At 39.6% G+C, this 25634-nt stretch overlaps 1 protein-coding gene across 4 annotated transcripts in view; it reads right to left on the bottom strand.

Annotated features, from left to right (window-relative positions):
- Positions 1 to 25634, bottom strand: part of LOC139764117 (uncharacterized) — a 133584-nt gene that overhangs the window by 3128 nt on the left and 104822 nt on the right. For all 4 annotated transcript variants that reach the window (XM_071690622.1, XM_071690621.1, XM_071690624.1 and 1 more), the window contains exons 5-9: positions 24792 to 24946; positions 14768 to 14986; positions 14156 to 14274; positions 10488 to 10706; positions 5089 to 5187 (exon numbers count right to left, since the gene is read on the bottom strand). In XM_071690622.1, the coding sequence (XP_071546723.1) occupies positions 5089 to 5187; positions 10488 to 10706; positions 14156 to 14274; positions 14768 to 14986; positions 24792 to 24946 (811 nt within the window). The remainder of the gene's footprint in view (positions 1 to 5088; positions 5188 to 10487; positions 10707 to 14155; positions 14275 to 14767; positions 14987 to 24791; positions 24947 to 25634) is intronic.

Genomic DNA, 25634 nt, shown 5'->3' with positions numbered 1-25634 from the left:
CTTATTACCTCCCCATTAGCCTCCTTCACCAATATTCCCATTTGTTCTCTTGTCTTACACATTTTATTTACCTCCTTTCAAAACATCTTTTTATCCTCGCTAAAATCTAATGATACTCTCTCATCCCAACTCTCATTTGCCTTCTCTTTAAAGTCTTACACCTTTCTTTTGACCTCCTGCCTCTTTCTTTTATAAATCTCCCAGTCATTTGCACTATTTCCCGGTAAAGATTGTCCAAATGGCTCTCTCTTCTCTTTCACTAATAATCTTACTTCTTCATCCCTCCATTCATTATCCTTTTTAATCTGCCCACCTCCCAGGCTCCTCATGCCACAAGCATCTTTTGCACAAGCCATCACTGCTTCCCTAAATACATCCCATGTATATATGCATATGTGGGCATATATGTATATGATACAGCGCTGGTGGCTGATTCAGGTGAGAAATTGCAGAAGCTGGTGACTGAGTCTGGTAAAGTGTGTGAAAGAAGAAAGCCGAGAGTAAATGTGAATAAGAGCAAGGTTATTCGGTACAGTACGGTTGAGGGACAAGTTAATTAGGAGGCAAATTTGAATGGAGAAAAACTGGAGGAAGTGAAGTGTCTTAGATATCTGGGAGTGGATTTGGCAGCAGATGGAACCATGGAAGCGGAAGTGAATCATAGGGTGGGGAGGGGTGGAAAAGTTCTGGGAGCGTTGAAAAATGTGTGGAAGTCGAGAACGTTATCTCGGAAAGCAAAAATGGGTATGTTTGAAGGAACAGTGGTTCCAACAATGCTATATGGTTGCGAGGCATGGGCTATATATAAAATTGTGCGGAGGAGGGTGGATGTGCTGGAAATGAGATGTTTGAGGACAACATGTGGTGTGAGGTGGTTTGATTAAGTAATGAAAGGGTAAGAGAGATGTGTGGTAATAAAATGAGTGTGGTTGAGAAAGCAGAAGAGGGTGTTTTGAAATAGTTTGGTCGTATGGAGAGAATGAGTGAGGAAAGATTGACAAAGAGGATATATGTGTCAGAGGTGGAGGGAACAAGAAGTGGGAGACCAAATTAGAGGTGGAAAGATGAAATGAAAAAGATTTTGAGTGATTGGGGCCTGAACATCCAGGAGGGTGAAAGGCGTGCAAGGAATAGAGTGAACTGGAACGATGTGGTATACCGGGGTTGACGTGCAGTCAATGGATTGAACCAGGGCATGTGAAGCATCTGGGGTAAACCATGGAAAGTTTTGAGGGGCCTGAATGTGGAAAGGGAACTGTGGTTTCGGTGCATTATACATGACAGCTAGAGACTGAATGCGAACGAATGTGGCCTTTGTTGTCTTTTCCTAGCGCTACCTCACGCACATGCAGGGGGAGAGGGCTGTCATTTCATGCATGTGGGGTGGCAACAGGAATAAATAAGGGCAGACAGTATGAATTATGTACATGTGTATATATGTATATGTCCGAGTGGGTATATATATATGCATACGTTGAGATGTATAGAAATACTGAGAAATACTTAGAAAAACAAATGGATTTGTATGTAGCATTTATGGATCTGGAGAAGGCATATGATAAAGTTGATAGAGATGCTCTGTGGAAGGTTTTAAGAATATATGGTGTGGGAGGCAAGTTGTTAGAAGCAGTGAAAAGTTTTTATCGAGGATGTAAGGCATGTGTACGTGTAGGAAGCGAGGAAAGTGATTGGTTCTCAGTGAATGTAGGCTTGCGGCAGGGGTGTGTGATGTCTCCATGGTAGTTTAATTTGCTTATGGATGGGGTTGTTAGGGAGATGAATGCAAGAGTTTTGATAAGAGGGGCAAGTATGCAGTCTGTTCTGGATGAGAGAGCTTGGGAAGTGAGTCAGTTGTTGTTCGCTGATGATACAGCGCTGGTGGCTGATTCATGTAAGAAACTGCAGAGGCTGGTGACTGAGTTTGGTAAAGTGTGTGAAAGAAGAAAGTTAAGAGTAAATGTGAATAAGAGCAAGGTTATTAAGTACAGTGGGGTTGAGGGTCAAGTCAATTGGGAGGTAAGTTTGAATGGAGAAAAACTGGAGGAAGTAAAGTGTTTTAGATATCTGGGAGTGGATCTGGCAGCGGATGGAACCATGGAAGCGGAAGTGAATCATAGGGTGGGGGAGGGGGTGAAAATTCTGGGAGCCTTGAAGAATTTTTGGAAGTCGAGAACATTATCTCGGAAAGCAAAAATGGGTATGTTTGAAGGAATAGTGGTTCCAACAATGTTGTATGGTTGTGAGGTGTGGGCTATGGATAGAGTTGTGCGCAGGAGGGTGGATGTGCTGGAAATAAGATGTTTGAGGACAATATGTGGTGTGAGGTGGTTTGATCGAGTAAGTAATGTAAGGGTAAGAGAGATGTGTGGAAATAAAAAGAGTGTGGTTGAGAGAGCAGAAGAGGGTGTTTTGAAATGGTTTGGTCACATGGAGAGAATGAGTGAGGAAAGATTGACAAAGAGGATATATGTGTCAGAGGTGGAGGGAACGAGGAGAAGTGGGAGACCAAATTGGAGGTGAAAAGATGGAGTGAAAAAGATTTTGAGTGATCGGGGCCTGAACATGCAGGAGGGTGAAAGGCGTGCAAGGAATAGAGTGAATTGGAACGATGTGGTATACCGGGGTCGACATGCTGTCAATGGATTGAACCAGGGCATGTGAAGCGTCTGGGGTAAACCATGGAAAGTTGTATGGGGCCTGGATGTGGAAAGTGAGCTGTGGTTTCGGTGCATTATTACATGACAGCTAGAGACTGAGTGTGAACAAATGGGGCCTTTGGTGTCTTTTCCTGGCGCTACCTCGCACACATGAGGGGGGAGGGGGTTGTTATTCCATGTGTGGCGAGGTGGCAATGGGAACAAATAAAGGCAGACAGTACGAATTATGTACATGTGTATATATGTATATGTCTGTGTGTGTATATATATGTGTACATTGAGATGTATAGGTATGTATATTTGCGTGTGTGGATGTGTATGTATATACATGTGTATGTGGGCAGGTTGGGCCATTCTTTCGTCTGTTTCCTTGCGCTACCTCGCTAACGCGGGAGACAGCGACAAAACAAAATAAATAAATATATATGAGATGTATAGGTATGTATATGTGCGTGTGTGGACGCGTATGTATATATATGTGTATGTGGGTGGGTTAGGCCATTCTTTCATCTGTTTCCTTGCGCTACCTCACTAACGCGGGAGACAGCAACAAAGTATATAATAAATATGTATATGCGCATATGTAGGCATTTATGTATATACATGTATACTTGAGTGGATGGACCATCCTTTGTCTGTTTCCGGGTGCTATCTCGCTGACGTGGGAAACAGCGATTATGTACAACAAATAAATATAAAAAAACAAGTTTATTTGGTTTACCAGGATATAATGACAGGTTAGTTTGGGTGCGAGTTTCAGTGGAGAAAAAAATTGGAGAAGTGAAGCGTTATAGATACCTTGGGATGGACATGGTAGTGAACAGAATATGGTAGCAAGAGTGAGAGACATGATGGGTAAGGGGGTGAAAATTTTGGGAGAGCTGAAAAATGTGTGGAGAGATAGTTATCTGGGAGGGCAAAAATGGTTATGTTTGAAGGTATAGTAGTCTAAAAATTTTAATATGGATGCAAGGAATGGCTGTAGACCAGGATGTTCAGAGGAAAGTGGATGTGGAGACTAAATGTTTGAGGACAGTATGTGGTGTCAGGTTGTCTGATCCAGTAAATTATGAAAGGGTAAGAGTGAAACAAGGCAATTAAGTGTGTGGTTGAGAGAGCTGAAGAGGGTGTGCCCTGATTCAGTATGCTGACCCCAGTATACCAAAAACATTCCAGTTCACTATTCCATGCACGCCATTCACCCTCCTGCATGTTTGGGCCTCAATCACTTAAAATATTTTTCACTCCATTCTTCCTCTTCCAGTTTGGTCTCCTGCTTCTCCTTGTACCCTCCACCTCTGCCACATATATCCTCTTTGTCAACCTTTACCCACTCATTCTCTCCATATGTCTAAACCATTTCAACACACCCTCCTCTACTCTCTCAACCACAATTTCTATTACAACGCATTCTCTCTCTCTAACAAAAAGCCCAATCCTGGTGTGTATATGGTTTGCTACCCAAGTATGTCTCCACTACAACCCTAGTGCTTAGTGAAGGGTGGGGAAGATCAATGCTTCCTTACCTAACCCTGAATTTCTGAGGTATCTTACAGAATCTCTCATGCTCAAAGGACTTAGCACATGAGAGGGGGGAAAAAATCCTAAATTCAAATGTCTGTGAAAATTCTGCTTTAGCAGACCTAATGGCACAATCAAGATATTTTGAGGAAAGATGTATGCCATTTTTGTTTTTTACTCAATTTTTGTATATATAAATATTTTAAGTTATCCTGGTAATTCATCACTAAGAAATATTACTATATGATGATAGCAAAAACAGACAGCTGAACTAAAAAAAATTACCTAGTACTGGTATGTGAAAAAAAAAAGCTATCATGATACCAAAAAACACCAGATTACTGATAAAAGAATTCACAAAATAAAATTACAGGAACTAAATTATTCATTTTACTGAGATCTAATTACAACCCCATTCTTGAATTCTCTAACTAAAGTGGTTTAAGATACTAATACAAGAAAACCATTATAATTCTAAACAATATTCATAAGTAACTTACTACAAATGCTCTTCACAATACTGGTAATAAAAATCATAATTAAAATGAGGTTTGATTGGCATAGGATACCTTAGGGCTATAATGGATATATCTCATGAAATGAAAAGCCAGGAAGCTTTATAAGAAAACCCAAAAATGTTAATAAGCAAATAGTTAATACTTGAACTATATATGAAAAAAAATATTGTTTACGAAAATTTTTTAAATATAAACTTTACCTTTCTTATTGAAGAAGCTTGAAATATCAAAATAAGAATGATCTTGAGTATTAAACAACTGAGTATGGTTTACAGAATGCAACATGAAGTAATACTAATATACTGTAAATCAGTATTGACAAAAACAAGCCTTCATAAGCATCACAGTACTATCATATTAGCAAAAAATTATCAGTATTTGTTGGTACTCACTGCTTAACTGCATCAGGAATATCCAACTGATCTAATGGCACCATCTGTGCAAGCTCTGTTAAGTTATTCACGAATATTAACTTCCGGTAGAACTTGGTACTGTAAAAGAAATTATACTTTTACCACTCTTACATAATAAAGCCGCATGATTATGATTACATTCTCAAGCAATGCCTTACAAATGTGTGGACATCAAACTTCAAAAGAATTAGGACAGCTAAAATTAGCTCAAATTTGTGTTATCCCATAAGCAGATTAATCATATGCCAAATAACTATTTTCATTTGACTATCACCAAATTTTATCAAGACACAGTCTACGTACTCTTGATATTTAACATATAGATGGACATGAATGGTAACAGGGTAAATTAATGGATGGAAGGCTTGTATCACCTCTGCAGCAAAAAAATTACTTTAGTTAAATAAGTATCAGTGGAAATTTTTCGTAGCAGTGGTTACAAACATCTGAATTAATATCTAGCCACAGGAAGTTATGAGCAATATAAAGTTACACATTTAGGGAGACTGCAGGCACTGGATTGTTTCTCAGCAATGGACCTCCTACTTTGAAACTTGTTCCTCTCCAAGAACTCTTTGTTATGCTCCAAACAAGAATCAATTCAGACCAAAAGAGCAGTTATTTGTAGGGAAATGAGATACCCTGGACTACACCCTATCATTCATCAGGGAATGAAGTGTTACCACAACACCATGCTCCAGTTTGTCTAAGCAGTGGTGCAGAGGAAACTGTGTTAGAAACTTTAGTACACAAAGAGCTATGTATGGTAAAACACCAAGTGCAGATTGATTTTTGCCATAAGAGTGGCAAACTTATTGTGTAATCCATCCCGTAGGAGGTAGCACAAAAGAGAATAATGATAGCACAAAAAGTCCAGGGACTTGGCTTCAACGAACGAGTTACGAGTTACATGGTAAGAAAAATACTAAGAATATTGGGCAGTACTGAATTCAGAAATATCCAAGGTAGATGAACAGTTTACAAACACAGAACAATGACAATTATGCATAATGGCATACAGCAAGGGAACTATTTACAAGAGACAAGGTTGGGACATTTTAAGTATCCAAGGCAGAACACTTATGAATTAATTAATTACATTTTTCTTGTAGTATTTGGTGAGGGTCATCTGTGATCTCACTAACTTTACAATTTTCTAATACATAATGTAGATGGTTGTGAAAGGAGCTTTACAGACTAAGTCTATATTTAGTCTGTTCATCAACAGAAGTACAAACTCCCAAGAGTATGTAAAACCCTGCCAGAGTCAGGCAACATCAAGGTGTCTACATGTGTATATATGTATATGCCTGTAAATGTTGATATGTATATGGGGGTTTGTGTATACGAGTGGATGGATCTTTCTTCACCCGTTTCCTGGTGTTACCTTGTTAATGCTTCTGCAGTTTCTCACTCGAATCGGCCACAAGTGCTGTATCATCAGCAAATAACAACAGACTCACTTCCCAGGCCCTCTCATCCCTAACAGACTGCATACTCGCCCCTCTCTCCAAAACTCTTGCATCTACCTACCTAACCACCCCATCCATAAACAAATCAGAACAACCATGGGGACATCACACACCCCTGCGACAGACTGATATTCATTGGGAACCAATCACTCTCCTCTCATCCTACTCAAACATGTGCCTTACATCCTTGATAAAAACTTTTCACTGCTTCTAGCAGCTTACCTCCCACATCATATGCTTATATGCTTTTTGAGACCTTCCACAAAGCATCTCTATCAATTATCATATGCCTTCTACAGATCCATAAATGTTACATACAAATCCATCTGTTTTTCTAAGCATTTCTCAAACATTCTTCAAAGCAAACACCTGATCAACACATCCTCTACCACTTCTGAAACCACACTGCTCTTAGACCATCTGATGCTCTATACATGCCTTCACCCTCTCAATCAATACCCTCCCACACAATTTCCCAGGAATACTCAAACTTATGCCTCTGCAGTTTGAACCTTCCCCTTTGCCTTTGTACAATGGCATTATACATGCATTCCACCAATCCTCAGGCACTTCATCATGATCCACACATACACTGAATATCCTCACCAACCAATAAACATCATCACCCGCTTTCTTAATAAATTCAACGGCAATACCATCTTCCACAAAACTTTCACTACTACCTCTTCTCTCTTAACCAACCATTCTCCAACCCTCTCACACTTAACACACCACCTCGACCAAAACACCCTACATTCAACAAACCTTAAAAATTCCGACTCCATCTCCTTCTCACTTCATAACTACCTGTTATTAATACCCACCTTGCCCCCTCCAATGTTCCCATTTGTTCTCTCGTCTTATGCATGTTATGTACCTCCTTCGAAAACATCTTTTCATTCTCCCTGAAGTTTAATGATTCTCTCACCCCAACTCTCATTTTATCTCTTTTCCAACCCTTTCACCCTCTCTTGACATGCCACTTTCTCTTATATATCTACCAGTCATTTGCACTCCCTCCTTGTATCATCCAAATACCCCTTTCACTAACAACTTTACTTCATCCTGCCATTCACTACCCTTTCTAATCTGCCCATTTCCCACCTTTCTCATGCCACATGCACCTCTGGCATATGCCATCACTGCTCCCATAAATACATTGCATTCCCCACCCACTCCCCTCACATCATAAGCTCTTACCTTTTGCCATTCTATCCTCAATCTCTCCTGATACTTCCTCATACAAGTCTCCTTTCCAAGCTCACTTACTCTCACCACTCTCTTCTCCCGAACCTTTTCTCTCCTTTTTTGAAAACCTCTGCAAATCTTCACCTTTGCCTCCACAAGATAGTGATCAGACATCCTTCTAAGCACAGTAACACCCAAAAGTCTCTCTTTTACAGACCTATTAATTAACACAATCTAACACCCTTTGACAAAGCAAAATGCGTATGTGTAGGAAGAGAGGAAAGTGATTGGTTCTCAGTGAATGTAGGTTTGCGGCAGGGGTGTGTGATGTCTCCATGGTTGTTTAATTTGTTTATGGATGGGGTTGTTAGGGAGGTGAATGCAAGAGTTTTGGAAAGAGAGGCAAGTATGAAGTCTGTTGGGGATGAGAGAGCTTGGGAAGCGAGTCAGTTGTTGTTCGCTGATGATACAGCACTGGTGGCTGATTCATGCGAGAAACTGCAGAAGCTGGTGACTGAGTTTGGTAAAGTGTGTGAAAGAAGAAAGTTGAGAGTAAATGTGAATAAGAGCAAGGTTATTAGGTACAGTAGGGTTGAGGGTCAAGTCAATTGGGAGGTAAGTTTGAATGGAGAAAAACTGGAGGAAGCAAAGTGTTTTAGATATCTGGGAGTGGATCTGGCAGCGGATGGAATCATGGAAGCGGAAGTGAATCATAGGGTGGGGGAGGGGGCAAAAATCCTGGGAGCATTGAAGAATGTGTGGAAGTCAAGAACATTATCTCGGAAAGCAAAAATGGGTATGTTTGAAGGAATAGTGGTTCCAACAATGTTGTATGGTTGCGAGGCGTTAGCTATGGATAGAGTTGTGCGCAGGAGGGTGGATGTGCTGGAAATGAAATGTTTGAGGACAATATGTGGTGTGAGGTGGTTTGATCGAGTAAGTAATGTAAGGGTAAGAGAGATGTGTGGAAATAAAAAGAGCGTGGTTGAGAGAGCAGAAGAGGATGTTTTGAAATGGTTTGGGCACATGGAGAGAATGAGTGAGGAAAGATTGACCAAGAGGATATATGTGTCCTAGGTGGAGGGAATGAGGAGAAGTGGGAGACCAAATTGGAGGTGGAAAGATGGAGTGAAAAAGATTTTGAGTGATTGGGGCCTGAACATGCAGGAGGGTGAAAGGCATGCAAGGAATAGTGTGAATTGGAACAATGTGGTATAACAGGGTCGATGTGCTGTCAATGGTTTGAACCAGGGCATGTGAAGCATCTGGGGTAAACCATGGAAAGTTCTGTGGGGCCTGGATATGGAGGGTGTTTTGAAATGGTTTGGGCACATGGAGAGAATGAGTGAGGAAATATTAACCAAGAGGATATATGTGTCGGAGGTGTAGGGAACGAGGAGAAGTGGGAGACGAAATTGGAGGTGAAAAGATGGAGTGAAAAAGATTTTGAGTGATCGGGGCCTGAATATGTAGGAGGGTGAAAGGTGGGCAAGGAATAGAGTGAATTGGATCGATGTGGTATACCGGGGTTGACGTGCTGTCAGTGGATTGAATCAGGGCATGTGAAGTGTCTGGGGTAAACCATGGAAAGTTGTGTGGGGCCTGGATGCGGAAAGGGAGCTGTGGTTTCGGGCATTATTGCATGACAGCTACAGACCGAGTGTGAATGAATGGGGCCTTTGTTTTTTCCTAGCGCTACCTCGCACACATGAAGGGGGAGAGGGATGGTATTCCATGTGCGGCGAGATGGCGATGGGAATGAATAAAGGCAGACAGTGTGAATTGTGTGCATGGGTATATATGTGTGTGTCTGTGTGTGTATATATATGTGTACATTGAGATGTATAGGTATGTATATTTGCGTGTGTGGACGTGTATGTATATACATGTGTATGGGGGTGGGTTGGGCCATTTCTTTCGTCTGTTTCCTTGCGCTACCTCGCAAACGTGGGAGACAGCGACAAAGCAAAATAATAATAATAATAAAATAATATCTTTTTAAGCCAGGTATTCCCAATTACCAGTCTTTTTTCAGCACATAAATGCACAAGCTCTTCATCATTTCCATTCACAATACTGAGTACCCCATGTACACCAATCACTTCCTCAACTGCCACATTACTCACTTTCGCATTTAAATCACCCATAAGTAATCCCAGGTTTTGTGCACAAAAGTTGCTGAAACACTCACTCAGCTGCTCCCAAAACACTTGCCTCTTATTATCTTTCTTCTCATGACTTGGTGTATAAACACCAATAATCACCCATGTATAAGCAGAGTACCCAGTTTATTGAGTATCCCCTACGTGGACTAACAGACATAATCAGGATTTAAATCTATGTGGGCTTGAACCTGGGCATCCCAAAAATTCATCATGGTCAGCAATGCTAAGTGCAACACAACAGAGGTACATGCACTTCCTCTCTCAAGCCTGGAGGACAATCGTGTATAATAGGTCTTCTGAAGGTATTCAATACCCATATTCCATCCTCCCAATAACCCTATCAAGAACTTTGCTTTTGGGTTGTGGCAAGATATCTCAATTTGTAAATATTTAGAGGCAATGGGTACACAAGGAGTGGAAGTATATGGTTGGAGTGATTAACGGGTAAAAGAAGTCTTCAATGGGAATTTCAACTCACTGAACAACCATGCAAAAACCTTATGTGTACCCATTAATGACAAGACATCATGTAGGATATGAAAAACTTTCTTACCTAATGAATGGTCTTGAAAATGCTACCACAGCTCGAACCCAAAATGTTGGATGCACTACATGAAGGGCCTTCAAATTTTTCCGTAGTTTCCTGTCAATCATCTGATATGCTCGCTTTAGCCAGTGAAAGTTAGGCATGCTAGATCTCGGGGTCCCTCCAGCAAGGTACACCAGAATATAATCATCTGCTATCAGCTGCTCTAAGGTAGATAACACATACCTGGAACAAGCCACAAAACAGAGAATTGGTTAAAAAGAATATTAGATTTACATCCAGAAACTTAGAAAATCGATTAACTGTAGAGACAAGTATTATGGATGAATCAGTTCACACATACCAGTGAAGTATTATTCAGTGAAACAAATGCACAAACAAAATATTATAACATCCAAAAACATAATGTCTTTAAACAATGAAAATTCAAGTAAAATAAGTAAAAATTATGAAATTCAAGTAAAATAAGTAAAAATTAATCAGAGTCCACTTTATTTTGTCATGGTAGAAATTTAGGTAAAACAATTCACATAAGTCTAATACAACTTATCTGATTCCTTTGGTTTAAAGTTTGTAAAAAGTGATTACTTCAATGATATTATGATCAGAAATCAAAATTTTGCTAGAGTCAAAATCTGGGATAAGTGTGGTACCAACCATAAAAAAATATGTCTAATGTGTTTTCATTCCTTGTTGGTTTATGTATGAACAAATAAATTTACTTCCTCCCAGTTCACTTCCATCTGCTGATAAATTCTATTACATTTTATATATAAATGTGCATCCAAAATCCATTTTTTAAACTACTTTAATAAAAATGTCTCAACCAAAATATTACTGGCTAAGGTTAATCTATACCTCTCAAAAGTTTCATTTTCATCAGGGTCTTATAAAATTCTTCCATCCAAGTCTTAGGCAGTGTGTATGTCACTATATCAATTGTGTTTCTGGCAGGTATATTTACTGTCAATGTCTCACATTTAACATGGCTTAACCATGTCATCATCTGTTTTGCTTCTAGCCTGCTTTTATATATGTAGCAACAACACCCAATTAAATCTTTCCTGTCTAACCTGTCTCATAGCATGCTGTGTCCACTTCATTTCCAATTCATTTAACCAACTTTCCACCTATTTATTCACCAAATTACTTTATTCTTTATCTGGAATTTCCAGTTACTATATATATAAGATATATATATCCCCTGGGGATAGGGGAGAAAGAATGCTTCCTATGTATTCCCTGTGTGTCGTAGAAGGCGACTAAAGGGTGCAAGGGCGGAGAGCTAGAAACCCTCCCCTACTTGTATTTAACTTACTAAAAGGGGAAACAGAAGAAGGAGTCTTGCGCAAGTTTTGCGCAAGCCATCACTGCTTCCCTAAATACATCCCATTCCTCCCCCACACCCCTTACATCATTTGCTCTCACCTTTTGCCATTCAGCTCTCAATCTCTCTTGGTACTTCCTCATACAAGTTTCCTTTCCAAGCTCTCTTACTCTCACCACTCTCTTCTTGCCAACATTCTCTCTGTTTCTGAAAACTTCTACAAATCTTCACCCTCGCCTCCACAAGAGAGTGATCAGACATCCCTCCAGCTGCCCCTCTCAACACATTAACATCCAAATGTCTCTCTTTCACACACCTATCAATTAACACAATTCAATAACGCCCTCTGGCCATCTCTCCTACTCAAAAATGCATACTATGTATGTCTCTCGCTTTTTAAACCAGGTATTCCTAATCACCAGTCCTTTTTCAGCACACAAATCCACAAGCTCTTCACCATTTCCATTTAAAACACTGAACACCCCATGTACAACAATTATACCCTCAACTGTCACATTACTCACCTTTGCATTCAAATCACCCTTCACTATAACTTAGTCTCATGCATCAAATCTGCTAACACATCCACACACATTTAGACACCCCAATCTGAGCGTTCGATGAGGATGAGCACTCCCCGCATGACTCCTTCTGTTTCCCATTCTAGAAATCTAAATACAAGGAGGGGGTCCAGCCCCCCTTTAGTCGCCTTCTACAACATGTGGGAAGCATTCTTTCTCCTGTCCCCAGGGATATTATCAATCATTATTATTATTATTATTATTATTATTATTATCATTATTATTATTATTATTATACTTGATTGCCGTTTCCCGCATCAGCGAGGTAGCGCCAAGAAACAGATGAAAAGTAGCCCATACACGTACATATACATATCAACATATGTATACATATACTGAAACCACAGCTTCCTATCCACATCCACACCCCACAGACCTTTCCATGGTTTACCCCAGATGTTTCACATATCCTGGTTCAGTCCATTGACAGCACGTCAACCCCGGTATACCATATCATTCCAATTCACTCTATTCCTTGCACTTCTCTCACCCTCCTGTATGTTCAGGCCCCAATTGCTCAAAATCTTTTTCTTTTCATCCTTCTATTTCCAGTTTGGTCTTCTGCTTCTCCTTGTTCCCTCCACATGTCAACGTTTCTTCACTCATTCTCTCCTTATGTCCAAACCATTTCAACACACCCTCTTCTGCTCTCTCAACCATACTTATTTTTACTTCCATACACCTCTTACCATTTCATTACTTAATCAAATCACTTCACACCACAAACATTTCATTTCCAACACATCCACCCTCCTCTGTACAACCCATGCCTCAACCATATAACACTGTTGGAACTACTATTCCTTCAAACGCAACCATTTTTGCTCTCCAAGATGATATTCTCTCCTTCCACACATTCATCATTTCAAAACCTTCACTCCTCCCCCACCCTGTGACTGGCTTCCACTTCCATAGTTCCATTTGCTGCCAAGTCCACTCCCAGATATCTAAAACACTTCACTTCCCCCAATTTTTCTCCATTCAAACTTACATCCCAATTAACTTGTCCCTTAACCCTACTACACCTAATAACCTTGCTCTTATTCACATTTACTCTCAACTTTCTCCTTTCACACACTTTTCCAAACTTACTCACCAACTTCTGCAGTTTCTCACTTGAATCTGCCACCAGAGCTGTATCAATGGTGAACATGAACTGACTCACTTCCTAGGCCCTCTCATCTCCAACAGACTGCATACTTGCCCCTCTCTCCAAAACCCTTGCATTTACCTCCCTAACCACCCCATCCATGAATAAACTTAACAATGGAGGAGGGTGGACGTGTTGGAAACTAAATGTTTGAGGTCATTATGTGGTGTGATATGGTTTGATGGAGTAAGTAATGAAAGGGTAAGAGAGATGTGTGGAAATAAAGAGTGTGGTTGAGAAAGCAAAAGAGGGTGTGTTGAAATGGTTTGGACATATGGAGAGAATGAGTGAGGAAAAGTTGACAAATAGGATATATGTCAGAAGTGGAGGGAACAAGAGGCGGGAGACCACATTGGAAATGGAAGGATGAAGTGAAAAAGATTTTGAGTGATTGGGGCCTAAACATACAGGAGGGCGAGAGGTGTGCAAGGAATAGAGTGAATTAGAACAATGTGGTATAATGGGGTCGATGTGCTGTCAGTGGATTGAACCAGGGTATAGAAGATTTCTCTTCATCAATCTAATAAATAAACCATCCAATACTTGAAAATAAGGGAGAATTCCCTCAAAATGCTTTTTGGTTATCTAACCCATTAAGAAGAAGCACAATACTAACAAAAATAGATTGTCCATGACGTAGTTGTAGTCCCGACGTGTTCTATCAGGCAGATGGCAGGCACAGATGACAATAACAGCATTTTTATTTTCTCCCAGGTAACCTCCATGACTTATGCACTGTTAGGAGGATGAACAACAGTTGCATTCATAATATCTACAATGAATAAATCCAACACAAAAATCTTATTCAAACTACACTCTGGCTTATTACATTACAATAGCTAATCTCAACTAAGCAGAAATGGAATAAAACTTCAATATAAGTTCTCAAGGAGTACTTTCAAGGATATGTGTGGTAATTATGTAATGTTTTTATCATAAGCAAGTATGATTAGCAAGGGATTTCATCACTAGTATATATTATCTTGCAAGTGTGAAAAAAAAAAAAAAAAAATGAAGGAACATTTCTTATAAAGGCCTCCTTCACGTGAACAGTGTATGGAAAAAAAATCAAGGGTGTAAAGTTTAGTAATATTGGATTCATATTTTGCCTTGAAGTATAAGCAGCCAATTCAAGAATCTTATGTATGAATGACAAGAAAATAGTTAAATCAATGCCAAACCCTTAAATATCTATCTGTTATCAAGTTTCACCATGTACTATACTAACCTTGCGGTATGGAGCAATCACCTTCATGTCAATCCTTCGCCATACGCCACCAATTACAACACTCCTCCAGTGCCTCTCCTCTGCAGATTCCTCAGCAGCAGATAATTCTGGTATAAACTGAGGAGGTGGTGGTGGTATAGGTTCGAAGTGTGAGTCATCTGCATACTTCATGTTTACAGGTTCTGAGTTTTCAAAGGCTGATATTTCAATGTCTTCATCCTGCAAGAAAGATATGTCCAATAAATTCTCTCATTTTGTACTCTGATATGATCTTTCTGTTACTGACAAGTAATTTTTCATTTTATTCTTTGGAAGACATCTTGCTGTTAGGAAATACAAAATGCATTTCTATTGATAGCTATTAAGACAGCAGGAATGTTAGAAATTAGCAGCAAGCAGGGGAATACAAATATTTTTTCATATTTTCATATTGTATTTTCTACTATACTTAATCGCTGTTTCCCACATCTGCGAGGTAGCACAAGGAAACAGATGAAGAATGGCCCAAACACTCATATACACATATGTATACATAAACACCCATACATGCACATATACATACATAAACATTTCAAAGTATACATACATATATACACATGTACATATTCATACTTGCTCCCTTCACCAATTCCTGTCGCCACCCTGCCACACAGGAAACAGCTTCCCCCCCTAACTCACACTCTCTCTCTCTCCAGTGAGGTAGCACCAGGAAAAAAACAAAAAGGCCACATTCATTCACACTCAGTCTCTACCTGTCCTGTGTAATGCACCAAAACCAAAGCTCCTTTTCCATAGTTTACCCAAGACACTTCACATGCCCTGGTTCAGTCAACTGACAGTACATCAACCCCAGTATACTGCATTGTTCCAATTCACTCCATTCCTTGCACACCTCTCACCCTCCTGTATGTTCAGGCCCTGATCGTTTAAAATCTTTTTCACCCCATCCTTCCACCCCAAATTTGGTCTCCTGCTTCTCCTTGCTCCCTTCACTTGTGACACTTGTATACTCTTTGTCAATCTTTCCTCACTCATTCTCTCCCTTTGTCCAAACCATTTCAACACACCCTCTTCTACTCTCTCAACCACACTTTATTTCCACAGATCTCTTACCTTTCATTACTCATTCGATTAAACCACTTTGCACCACATATTGCCCACAAACATTTCATTTCTAACACATCCACCCTCCTCCATACAACCCTATCTATAGCCCATGCCTCAACCATATAACATTGTTGGAACTAATATTCCATCAAACATACCCATTTCTGCTCTCCGAGATAACATTTTCTCCTTCCACACATTCTTCATCGCTCCCAGACCCTTTGCCCTATTCCCCACCCAGTGACTCGCTTCTGCTTCCATGGTTCCATCTGCTGCTAAGTCCAGTCCTAGATTTCTAAAACACTTCAGTTCCTCCAATTTTTCTCCATTCGAACTTTCATTCCAATCAACTTGTCCCTCAACCATACTAAACCTAATAACCTTGCTCTTATTCACATGTACTTTCAACTTTCTCCTTTTTTTTATACTTGATCACCGTTTCCTGCATTAGCAAGGTAGTGCCAAGAGTCAGATGAAGAAAGGCCACATCTGTTCACATACACATATGCACATACATGTACATATACATACATGTATATGTATAAAAATACAGAAACATGTACATATTCATACTTGTTCACCATCATCCATACTTAATGCCATCCCCCCGTTCCACAGGAAACATCAAATGCATGAAAAATAATATATACATATACTTTCTTTTCTTCTTCCCCACACCTATAAACTATACTGGTCTATAGTTCACCAGTCTTCTTTCTTATAGATGGACGTGATGTTCACTATTTTCCACTCCCTTGGCACTTTGCCTTTCTCGAGTGACATTTTGAACAGTATTTCAAGAGCTTTGTCTAATGTTTCAGCACACAAGGTGAAATTTCATTCAAACCATGAATTTTTAGTATTTCGCTAATGTCTTTGTTAGAGAAAAGACCTTCTCCCCATTGCTTCTCTCTAGTGATGGAGCTCCCAAGTCTTCCAACGTGAAAGCACTAGTTACTCAGTTACTCACATTTCCTTACATCATCCTCTACTATTTTATCCACTTAATCTCTTCATATGATTAGCTGCCCTTTAATTGACAATCTACTAACAAAGTTATGGAAAAGTTTTAGATTTTTGTTTGCCTCATCCACAACATTCTTTTCAACATTTCTCTCTTACTGTTTTCTTAACCTGTTATACTTATTCCTTGCCTCTTTTATCTTGCATAAGCTGGGCCACTGGAGTGTTATCTACATTTCAGCCATTGCAGTTCTCTTAGTTCCTTCGCTTTTCACATTTATGATTAAACCACTCACTCCTGCAATGTAAATTACCCTGGTTCCTGGCTACTGAACTCCATATCCCAATCTGTTACCAGAAATGATCAAATTGTGTAGTTTCCATGATTATATCTCATCAAGTTCCATTTCATCTAACTTCCTCATTCACCACATAAACTTAAGCATAACATGATTACTTTTACCAAATGGTGTACCATGTATGATATTCTCAATATCCATGCTACTCTGTGTGAAGAGATCTTGTAGTGAGGGTGAATCAGTCCCTCTTATTCTGGTATGTTCAGTAACATGTTGTTATAAAAACTTCCAGGACACAGTCTAGGAACCTGTGTCTCCAAGGTTCCCTTTCACCAAGAAAATCCAAATCCTTTTTATATATCTCATAACTGAGATCCTCCATTATCAATATTTTACATTCTCTGAGAAGAGCATGATTTACCGCTTCATGTACCATCTTGATTGTTCCTTCAGTGTCCCATTCTGTATTTTACAATGGGCCATTTACTACTGTTCCCTGAAACTTAAGGTGATCTCTTACAAGACCCAGGAACCCTCCTCCTTTATCTTCACTTTTCCTCCTTACTATCACGAACCCCTCTGGACAGAAAAGATCCTCTTTTGTAATCTTTGTTTCCACAACTCCAACAGCACGAGGTTCATTTTCCCTTATATGCTCCTTAAATTCTAACTTTCTGCCAAGAACTACTTATCCATCAACATTCGTATACAAAACTCTCAGTCCAACATTCCTGACCCCTCTGCAGCATTGTTGGTCTCTTACCTCGCTTCACATCTTCCGTTCTTTTTTCATATGACTACTTTTTCCCCTCTCTTCTCCCTCCCCCTTTTTTTTGTTAATTAGCCTGTCTTAGTATCACTTGGCTAATTATTCCAAATCAAACCAACTATAATTGGTTGTCCCTTTATTTCTTGATTGTATCTGCAAATTGCACCTGATAATTCTAGTGCTTCTAGCATCCCGTTAATAATCATTTCTTTTTTCTTTTCTCTTTCCATTTCATTTGGTATATGTTCTTCATCCAGTTCAAAAATAATCAAACTTTCACATCTGTCAAACTCTTAGTTTAACTAATCTCATTTAGGTGCCACCCATGTTGCAGCTAAGCCTATAAGTTTTGGTTTGTCATCTTCAATGACACTGGCTTTTTCTATAATTTCCCTTTTTGCTTGTATGCACTGATCCTGTCTGCTATGACATGAAATTCTCATCTATTGAACCAACTTCTTTTTAATTATTGTCTCTAACTGTACATATTTGATCTACAGCTTCACTGAGAATCCTCATCAAGCACCTTAGTATCAGTGTCCCCAAGTTCCTGTGTCACTGAATCGGTCTAAATGCTCAGAACCTGTTGCCCAGCCCCTAAAAACAGCACCTCCCTCAAAACTATTTTCAAAAATTTATCTATTTATTTATTTTGCTTTGTCGCTGTCTCCAGCGTTTGCAAGGTAGCGCAAGGAAACAGACGAAAGAAATGGCCCAACCCACCCCCATACACATGTATATACATACACGTCCACACATGCAAATATACATACCTATACATCTCAATGTACACATATATATACACAAACAGACACATACATATATACCCATGCACACAATTCACACAGTCTGCCTTTATTCATTCCCATCGCCACCTCGCCACACATGGAATACCATCCCCCTCCCCCCTCATGTGTGCGAGGTAGCACTAAGAAAAGACAACTAAGGCCCCATTCATTCACACTCAGTCTCTAGCTGTCATGCAATAATGCCCGAAACCACAGCTCCCTTTCCACATCCAGGCCCCACACAACTTTCCGTGGTTTACCCCAGACGCTTCACATGCCCCGATTCAATCCACTGACAGCACGTCAACCCTGGTATACCACATCGATCCAATTCACTCTATTCCTTGCTCGCCTTTTACCCTCCTGCATGTTCAGGCCCCGATCACTCAAAATCTTTTTCACTCCATCTTTCCACCTCCAATTTGGTCTCCCACTTCTCATTCCCTCCACCTCTGACACATATATCCTCTTGGTCAATCTTTCCTCACTCATTCTCTCCATGTGCCCAAACCATTTCAAAACACCCTCTTCTGCTCTCTCAACCATGCTCTTTTTATTTCCACACATCTCTCTTACCCTTACATTACTTACTCGATCAAACCACCTCACACCACACACTGTCCTTAAACATCTCATTTCCAGCACATCCACCCTCCTGCGCACAACTCTATCCATAGCCCACGCCTCACAACCATACAACATTGTTGGAACCACTATTCCTTTAAACATACCCATTTTTGCTTTCCGAGATAATGTTCTCGACTTCCAAACATTCTTCAAGGCTCCCTAGGATTTTCGCCCCCTCCCCCACCCTATGATCCACTTCCGCTTCCATGGTTCCATCCGCTGCCAGATCCACTCCCAGATATCTAAAACACTTTACTTCCTCCAGTTTTTCTCCATTCAAACTTACCTCCGATTGACTTGACCCTCAACCCTACTGTACCTAATAACCTTGCTCTTATTCACATTTAACTTTCTTTCACACACTTTACCAAACTCAGTCACCAGCTTCTGTAGTTTCTCACATGAACCAGCCACCAGCGCTGTATCATCAGCGAACAACAACTGACTCACTTCCCAAGCTCTCTCATCCCCAACAGACTTGATACTTGCCCCTCTTTCCAAAACTCTTGCATTCACCTCCCTAACAACCCCATCCATAAACAAATTAAACAACCATGGAGACATCACACACCCGTGCCACAAACCTACATTCACTGAGAACCAATCACTTTCCTCTCTTCCTACACGTACACATGCCTTACATCCTCGATAAAAACTTTTCACTGCTTCTAACAACTTGCCTCCCACACCATATATTCTTAATACCTTCCACAGAGCATCTCTATCATATGCCTTCTCCAGATCCATAAATGCTACATACAAATCCATTTGCTTTTCTAAGTATTTTTCACATACATTCTTCAAAGCAAACACCTGATCCACACACCCTGTACCACTTCTGAAACCACACTGCTCTTCCCCAATCTGATGCTTTGTACATGCCTTCACCCTCTCAATCAATACCCTCCCATATAATTTACCAGGAATGCTCAACATTTGAGCACTCACTCTTATCCCCTTTGCCTTTGTACAATGGCACTATGGAGGCATTCCACCAATCCTCAGGCACCTCACCATGAGTCATACATACATTAAATAACCTTACCAACCAGTCAACAATACAGTCACCCCCTTTTTTAATAGATTTCCCTGCAATACCATCCAAACCTGCTGCCTTGCCGGCTTTCATCTTCCGCAAAGCTTTTACTACCTCTCCTCTGTTTACCAAATCATTTTCCCTAACCCTCTCACTTTGCACACCACCTCGACCAAAACACCCTATATCTGCCACTCTATCATCAAACACATTCAACAAACCTTCAAAATACTCCATCTCCTTCTCACATCACCACTACTTGTTATCACCTCCCCATTAGCGCCCTTCACTGAAGTTCCCATTTGCTCCCTTGTCTTACGCACTTTATTTATCTCCTTCCAGAACATCTTTTTATTCTCCCTAAAATTTAATGATACTCTCTCACCCCAACTCTCATTTGCCCTCTTTTTCACCTCTTGCACCTTTCTCTTGACCTCCTGTCTCTTTCTTTTATACACTGCCATTTCCCATGTTAGCGAGATAGGGTAAGGAAACAAACGAAGAATGGCCCAACCTACCTACATACTCATGTATATACATAAATGCCCACACACGCACATATACATTTCAACGTATACATACAAAGACATATACATATATATACATACATATTCATACTTGCTGCCTTCATCCATTACCACTGCCACCCTGCCACACATAAAATAGCTTCACTGTTTCAAGCAACTTACCTCCCTCACCATATAATCTTAATACCTTCCACAAAGCATCTCTATCAACCCTATCATATGCCTTCTCCAGATCCATAAATGCTACATACAAATCCATGTTTTTCTATTTCAAGTATTTCTCACATACATTCTTCAAAGCAAACACCTGATCCACACATCCTCTATCACATCTGAAAACACACTGCTCTTCCCCAGCCTGATCCTCTGTACATGCCTTTACCCTCTCAATCAATACCCTCCCATACAACAAACTCATACCTCTGAAATCTAATCACTCACCTTTATCCCCTTTGCCTTTGTAAAATGGCACTATGCATGCATTCTGATAATCCTCAGGCACTTCACCTTGAACCATACATACACTGAATATCCTTACCAACCAATCTACAACACAGTCAACCCCTTTTTAAATAAATTCTACTACAATATCATCCAAACCCGCTGCCTTGCCAGCTTTCATCTTTCGCATAGCTTTCACTACCTCTTCTCTGTTTACCAAACCATTCGCCCTGACCCTCTCACTTTGCACGTCACCTTGACTAAAACACCCTATATCTGCCACTCTATCATCAAACACATTCAACAAACCTTCAAAATACTCACTCCATCTCCTTCTCACTTCACCACTTCTCTCTTGTTCAACAGCCTCTAGGACAACTAGAATCCCTACTGCTCATTCTTCATTCTAAAAACAGCAACAGAATCTCCATAAATAAATAACTCTCCAGTGTTGCTTCTTAGCCTTTAGGGCCTCATCCTTTACAAGCCACTGGCAGAGGGAAAGGCTAGTGCAGTGTTTGCAGAGGCTCCTATCTAATGTTCCTAATCACTACTTCTATCTAATGCTCCTAATTAATAAATGTTTCTACCTAATAATCCTGCCAAAATGTTCCTACCTACTGCTTCTACCTAACAATCCTGCCTACATGTTCCTATCTTCTACTATCTACAGCTACCATTTTGCCAAAACGCATTTTAATTGCATTCCCCTAGTTATATGCTTCATCAACCCTCCTTCATCTGATGCCAATCTATTCTCATGATCATTTATCTTAATTTTTAATCCCTGGGTTTCTATTTCATTTTATTACACCCCTTGTGATCTTTAAACTGACCTGAGTTTCATTACTCTCATCTCTAATTACACTAATCCCTGATCCTGATTTATTGTTTATCATTTCAACCAAAAACTCTAAACTTTAGTTCTCTGGAGTTACATTTTTATCCTTCCCTTTAGCTTCCTTTTTGGGAAGCTTGTCACAGTTAAGTTACTAGTCTTGATATTCTGCCTCATCTCAATTTCTAGCTGAACTCAAATTGAAAAGGGTAAAATGAACAACTTTGGTGCATGATAAGCCAGTATAACATGACTACTTTTAAAGGTCTGCTATCTGGACTAACTTGAATCAATTACCCTACTTACATTTAATATCCTCTCATTTTTGTGGTTCAGGCAGTCTAAAGTCTCACACTGCTCAATCATAAGAGTAAGAATAACAAGGTAAAGTTGGTAAACAAACAGGTTTTATTCCAGGAATATTTTTTTATAAACTGTTGTCCGTGTTGCTATCAGGTTGTTTATATTTCATATAATAATTTACCCAATGACACTCCCTTGCATCAGTTCTTGATACTCTTGCTCATTGTTCCCAATTTGGCCAATGACAATATTTGTTGCTTGGATACACTTTATCTGCTCGATATTTAAAACTTTTGCTTTACTGAGTGGCAAAACTCTAGACATTTGATTTGAAAACTGATGTCCTCCTACTTCCTTTGTCACTAAAAAAAACCTTAAAAATTGCACCATCAGATCTAATACCTTTTGCATTATCATCATCATACGTAACTGCTGTTTCCCATGTCACTGACGTAGTGCCAGGAAACAGACGAAGAAAGGCCCATCCACTCATATGCATATATGTATACATTTATTTATCTATTTATTTTTATTTTGCTTTGTCACTGTCTCCCGCGTTTGCGAGGTAGCGCAAGGAAACAGACGAAAGAAATGGCCCAACCCACCCCCATACACATGTATATACATACACGTCCACACACGCAAATATACATACCTATACATCTCAATGTACACATATATATACACACACAGACATATACATATATACACATGTACATAATTCATACTGTCTGCCCTTATTTATTCCCATCGCCACCTCGCCAAACGGAATAACATCCCCCTACCCCCTCATGTGTGCGAGGTAGCGCTAGGAAAAGACAACAAAGGCCCCATTCGTTCACACTCAGTCTCTAGCTGTCATGTAATAATGCCTACTATCTTTAAAAGTACACTATAACCTGTACTCTAGCACATATTACTGTGCCACACTGATATCCAGGGTAATAATGAACACCTGTGGTATATACCCACTTCTGGCTATGTCATCAGAGTGCTGTGTACTATATGAGAACTCTAATACCCTCAGTTACAACTATGAGTAAAGAGTACATTCTGCAGACAGTTTTCCTTACATAGTAACTGTTCTCAAAAGACCACAAGTCACTGAACTCCACTCTACTTCTTCCACTACAGTAGGCTGTCCTCAGAACCTAACACTTATGTTGGTATATTATACTATCCAATGGAATACCATGAATTGCAGAATTACTAAGGTAATTATTGTCAAGCAAATAAGTTGTCTGCTACAACTTAAAGGAACAGTATCGCAATCATTTCACTCTTGTCAATATATGATGGATCCGACACAACCTATTACCTGGCCTGGATAACTTTGCTGTCAGAATGAGTGTGATTTGATTCTCAAAATTTTCTCATCATCTGACAAAAATTATTTTTCACTCAGCCAGTCATGTCTTTCTCACATTACCCCTCAAAGCTGATCACATTTTTACCCTGAGTGTAATGCGCTTGAACCTGAACTGCCTAAATGCTTTCATAGATGTATAGCTGTGTTGTTTTTTTTTTTTTTTTTTTTTTTTTTTTTTTGCTGTCTCCCGCGTTTGCAAGGTAGCGCATGGAAACAGATAAAAGAATGGCCCAACCCACCCACATACACATGTATATACATACGCGTCCACACACAGCACATATACATGCCTATACATCTCAATGTATACATATATATATATATACACAGACATATACATATATACCCATGTACATAATTCATACTGTCTGCCTTTATTCATTCTCATATACCCACATATACATAACATATACATACACACACACACAAATACACATACACAAATGTTCATATTCATACTTCCCTGCCCCTAACCATTCAAAAATCTAGTACCTACATAATTCAGGGGCCCTTCACACTCCACTTCTATGTGTAGGCCTACTGGAATGATGACCCTTAAAAATCCTGAGCAAGTTTCACCAATTCCAACAACTTCTCATTACCACTGTGTTTGTGATTACTATCTTTTATTTATGTACCATGTCTTTACTCTTATGCAGACATGAGCACACAGAGACGGACACACACACACCAGCCTGAGTCAGGTACCAACCAAGCCCATGGGGAGGATGAACACCTGAGTTGGGTGTACCCCAACTGCCACACTTTAGGTTCAAACTCATGCAGGTCCAACCCCCAGGCTGACTCACAGTCAGTAAAGCATGTTTGTAGTTTACTATTTGTGCTGTATGAGGAGTCCTAGTCTCATGGGGCTTCATTCTTTATTTCTTTTTTATCAGCAAACTAACATAAGTACAATACAAAAGCCTTACCCAAACTGCAATACAAAGCCCTTACCCCAATGTCATCTTCCTCCTCTCCATCACTCCTCTGGCTAAATGCTGATGTGACAGACATACTGTCATCTTCAACAGGCGATCGTAAGATATCCTCAGCTACCGAGATTCTTTTTCGCTGACTCGCAGTGCCAAACTCCAAGCTTATGGGTCTCTCTATGAATAAAAGTAATGCAGTAAAGAAAGAAGTATCATATCTTTAACAATATATGGACACTTTTACTCAGTACACATGCACATCAATTTTAAGGAACCTAAAAATCTATATTATCTCATATCCTTATATATAAATGGTTGAATTCAAGTAGAGAGGCATTTCCAAATAGGTGGCCCTAGTTATCCATGGAAGCATCACTATGAACGAATTTCATTCCATCATCTCTTGGTGATCTACAATATATTGCTAAAATCTACACTTCTTTTGATCACAAATATCTCTGTTACCATTTCTACTTCATGTATTTAACTTCCGTAACCCTACTTATCAAAGTGTGTATACATTAACTGTTACGATAAATCTCAAACTTGCCATAAATCTAATTTATGAAATAGAGAGGTGACTGTTTTACCATGAGAGTAAAAGAAGCATGGAAAATTCTTCACCATATTTTCTAAGCTATTATCTAATGACTCTTATTAAAAAACAAATGGTTATCTAGAAGAAAAAAAAGTGGAAAAGTTTTCATAAAAACATTTCAATAAGATTCAAGACTTAATGAGGGAACAAGAAAATTAAAAGAAAAATTAAGACAGTGAGAAAGGAAGAGAGGTAAGGACACAGGGAGGAAGGAGGTTAAGAAAGAGGAAAATATATTTGAGAAAAAGTTTGAAATTACACCATTGG

This window comes from Panulirus ornatus, chromosome 48 (genome assembly GCF_036320965.1).
Source record: "Panulirus ornatus isolate Po-2019 chromosome 48, ASM3632096v1, whole genome shotgun sequence".
Taxonomy (NCBI): domain Eukaryota; kingdom Metazoa; phylum Arthropoda; class Malacostraca; order Decapoda; family Palinuridae; genus Panulirus; species Panulirus ornatus.
This window is presented reverse-complemented; position numbering and strand designations above follow the sequence as displayed.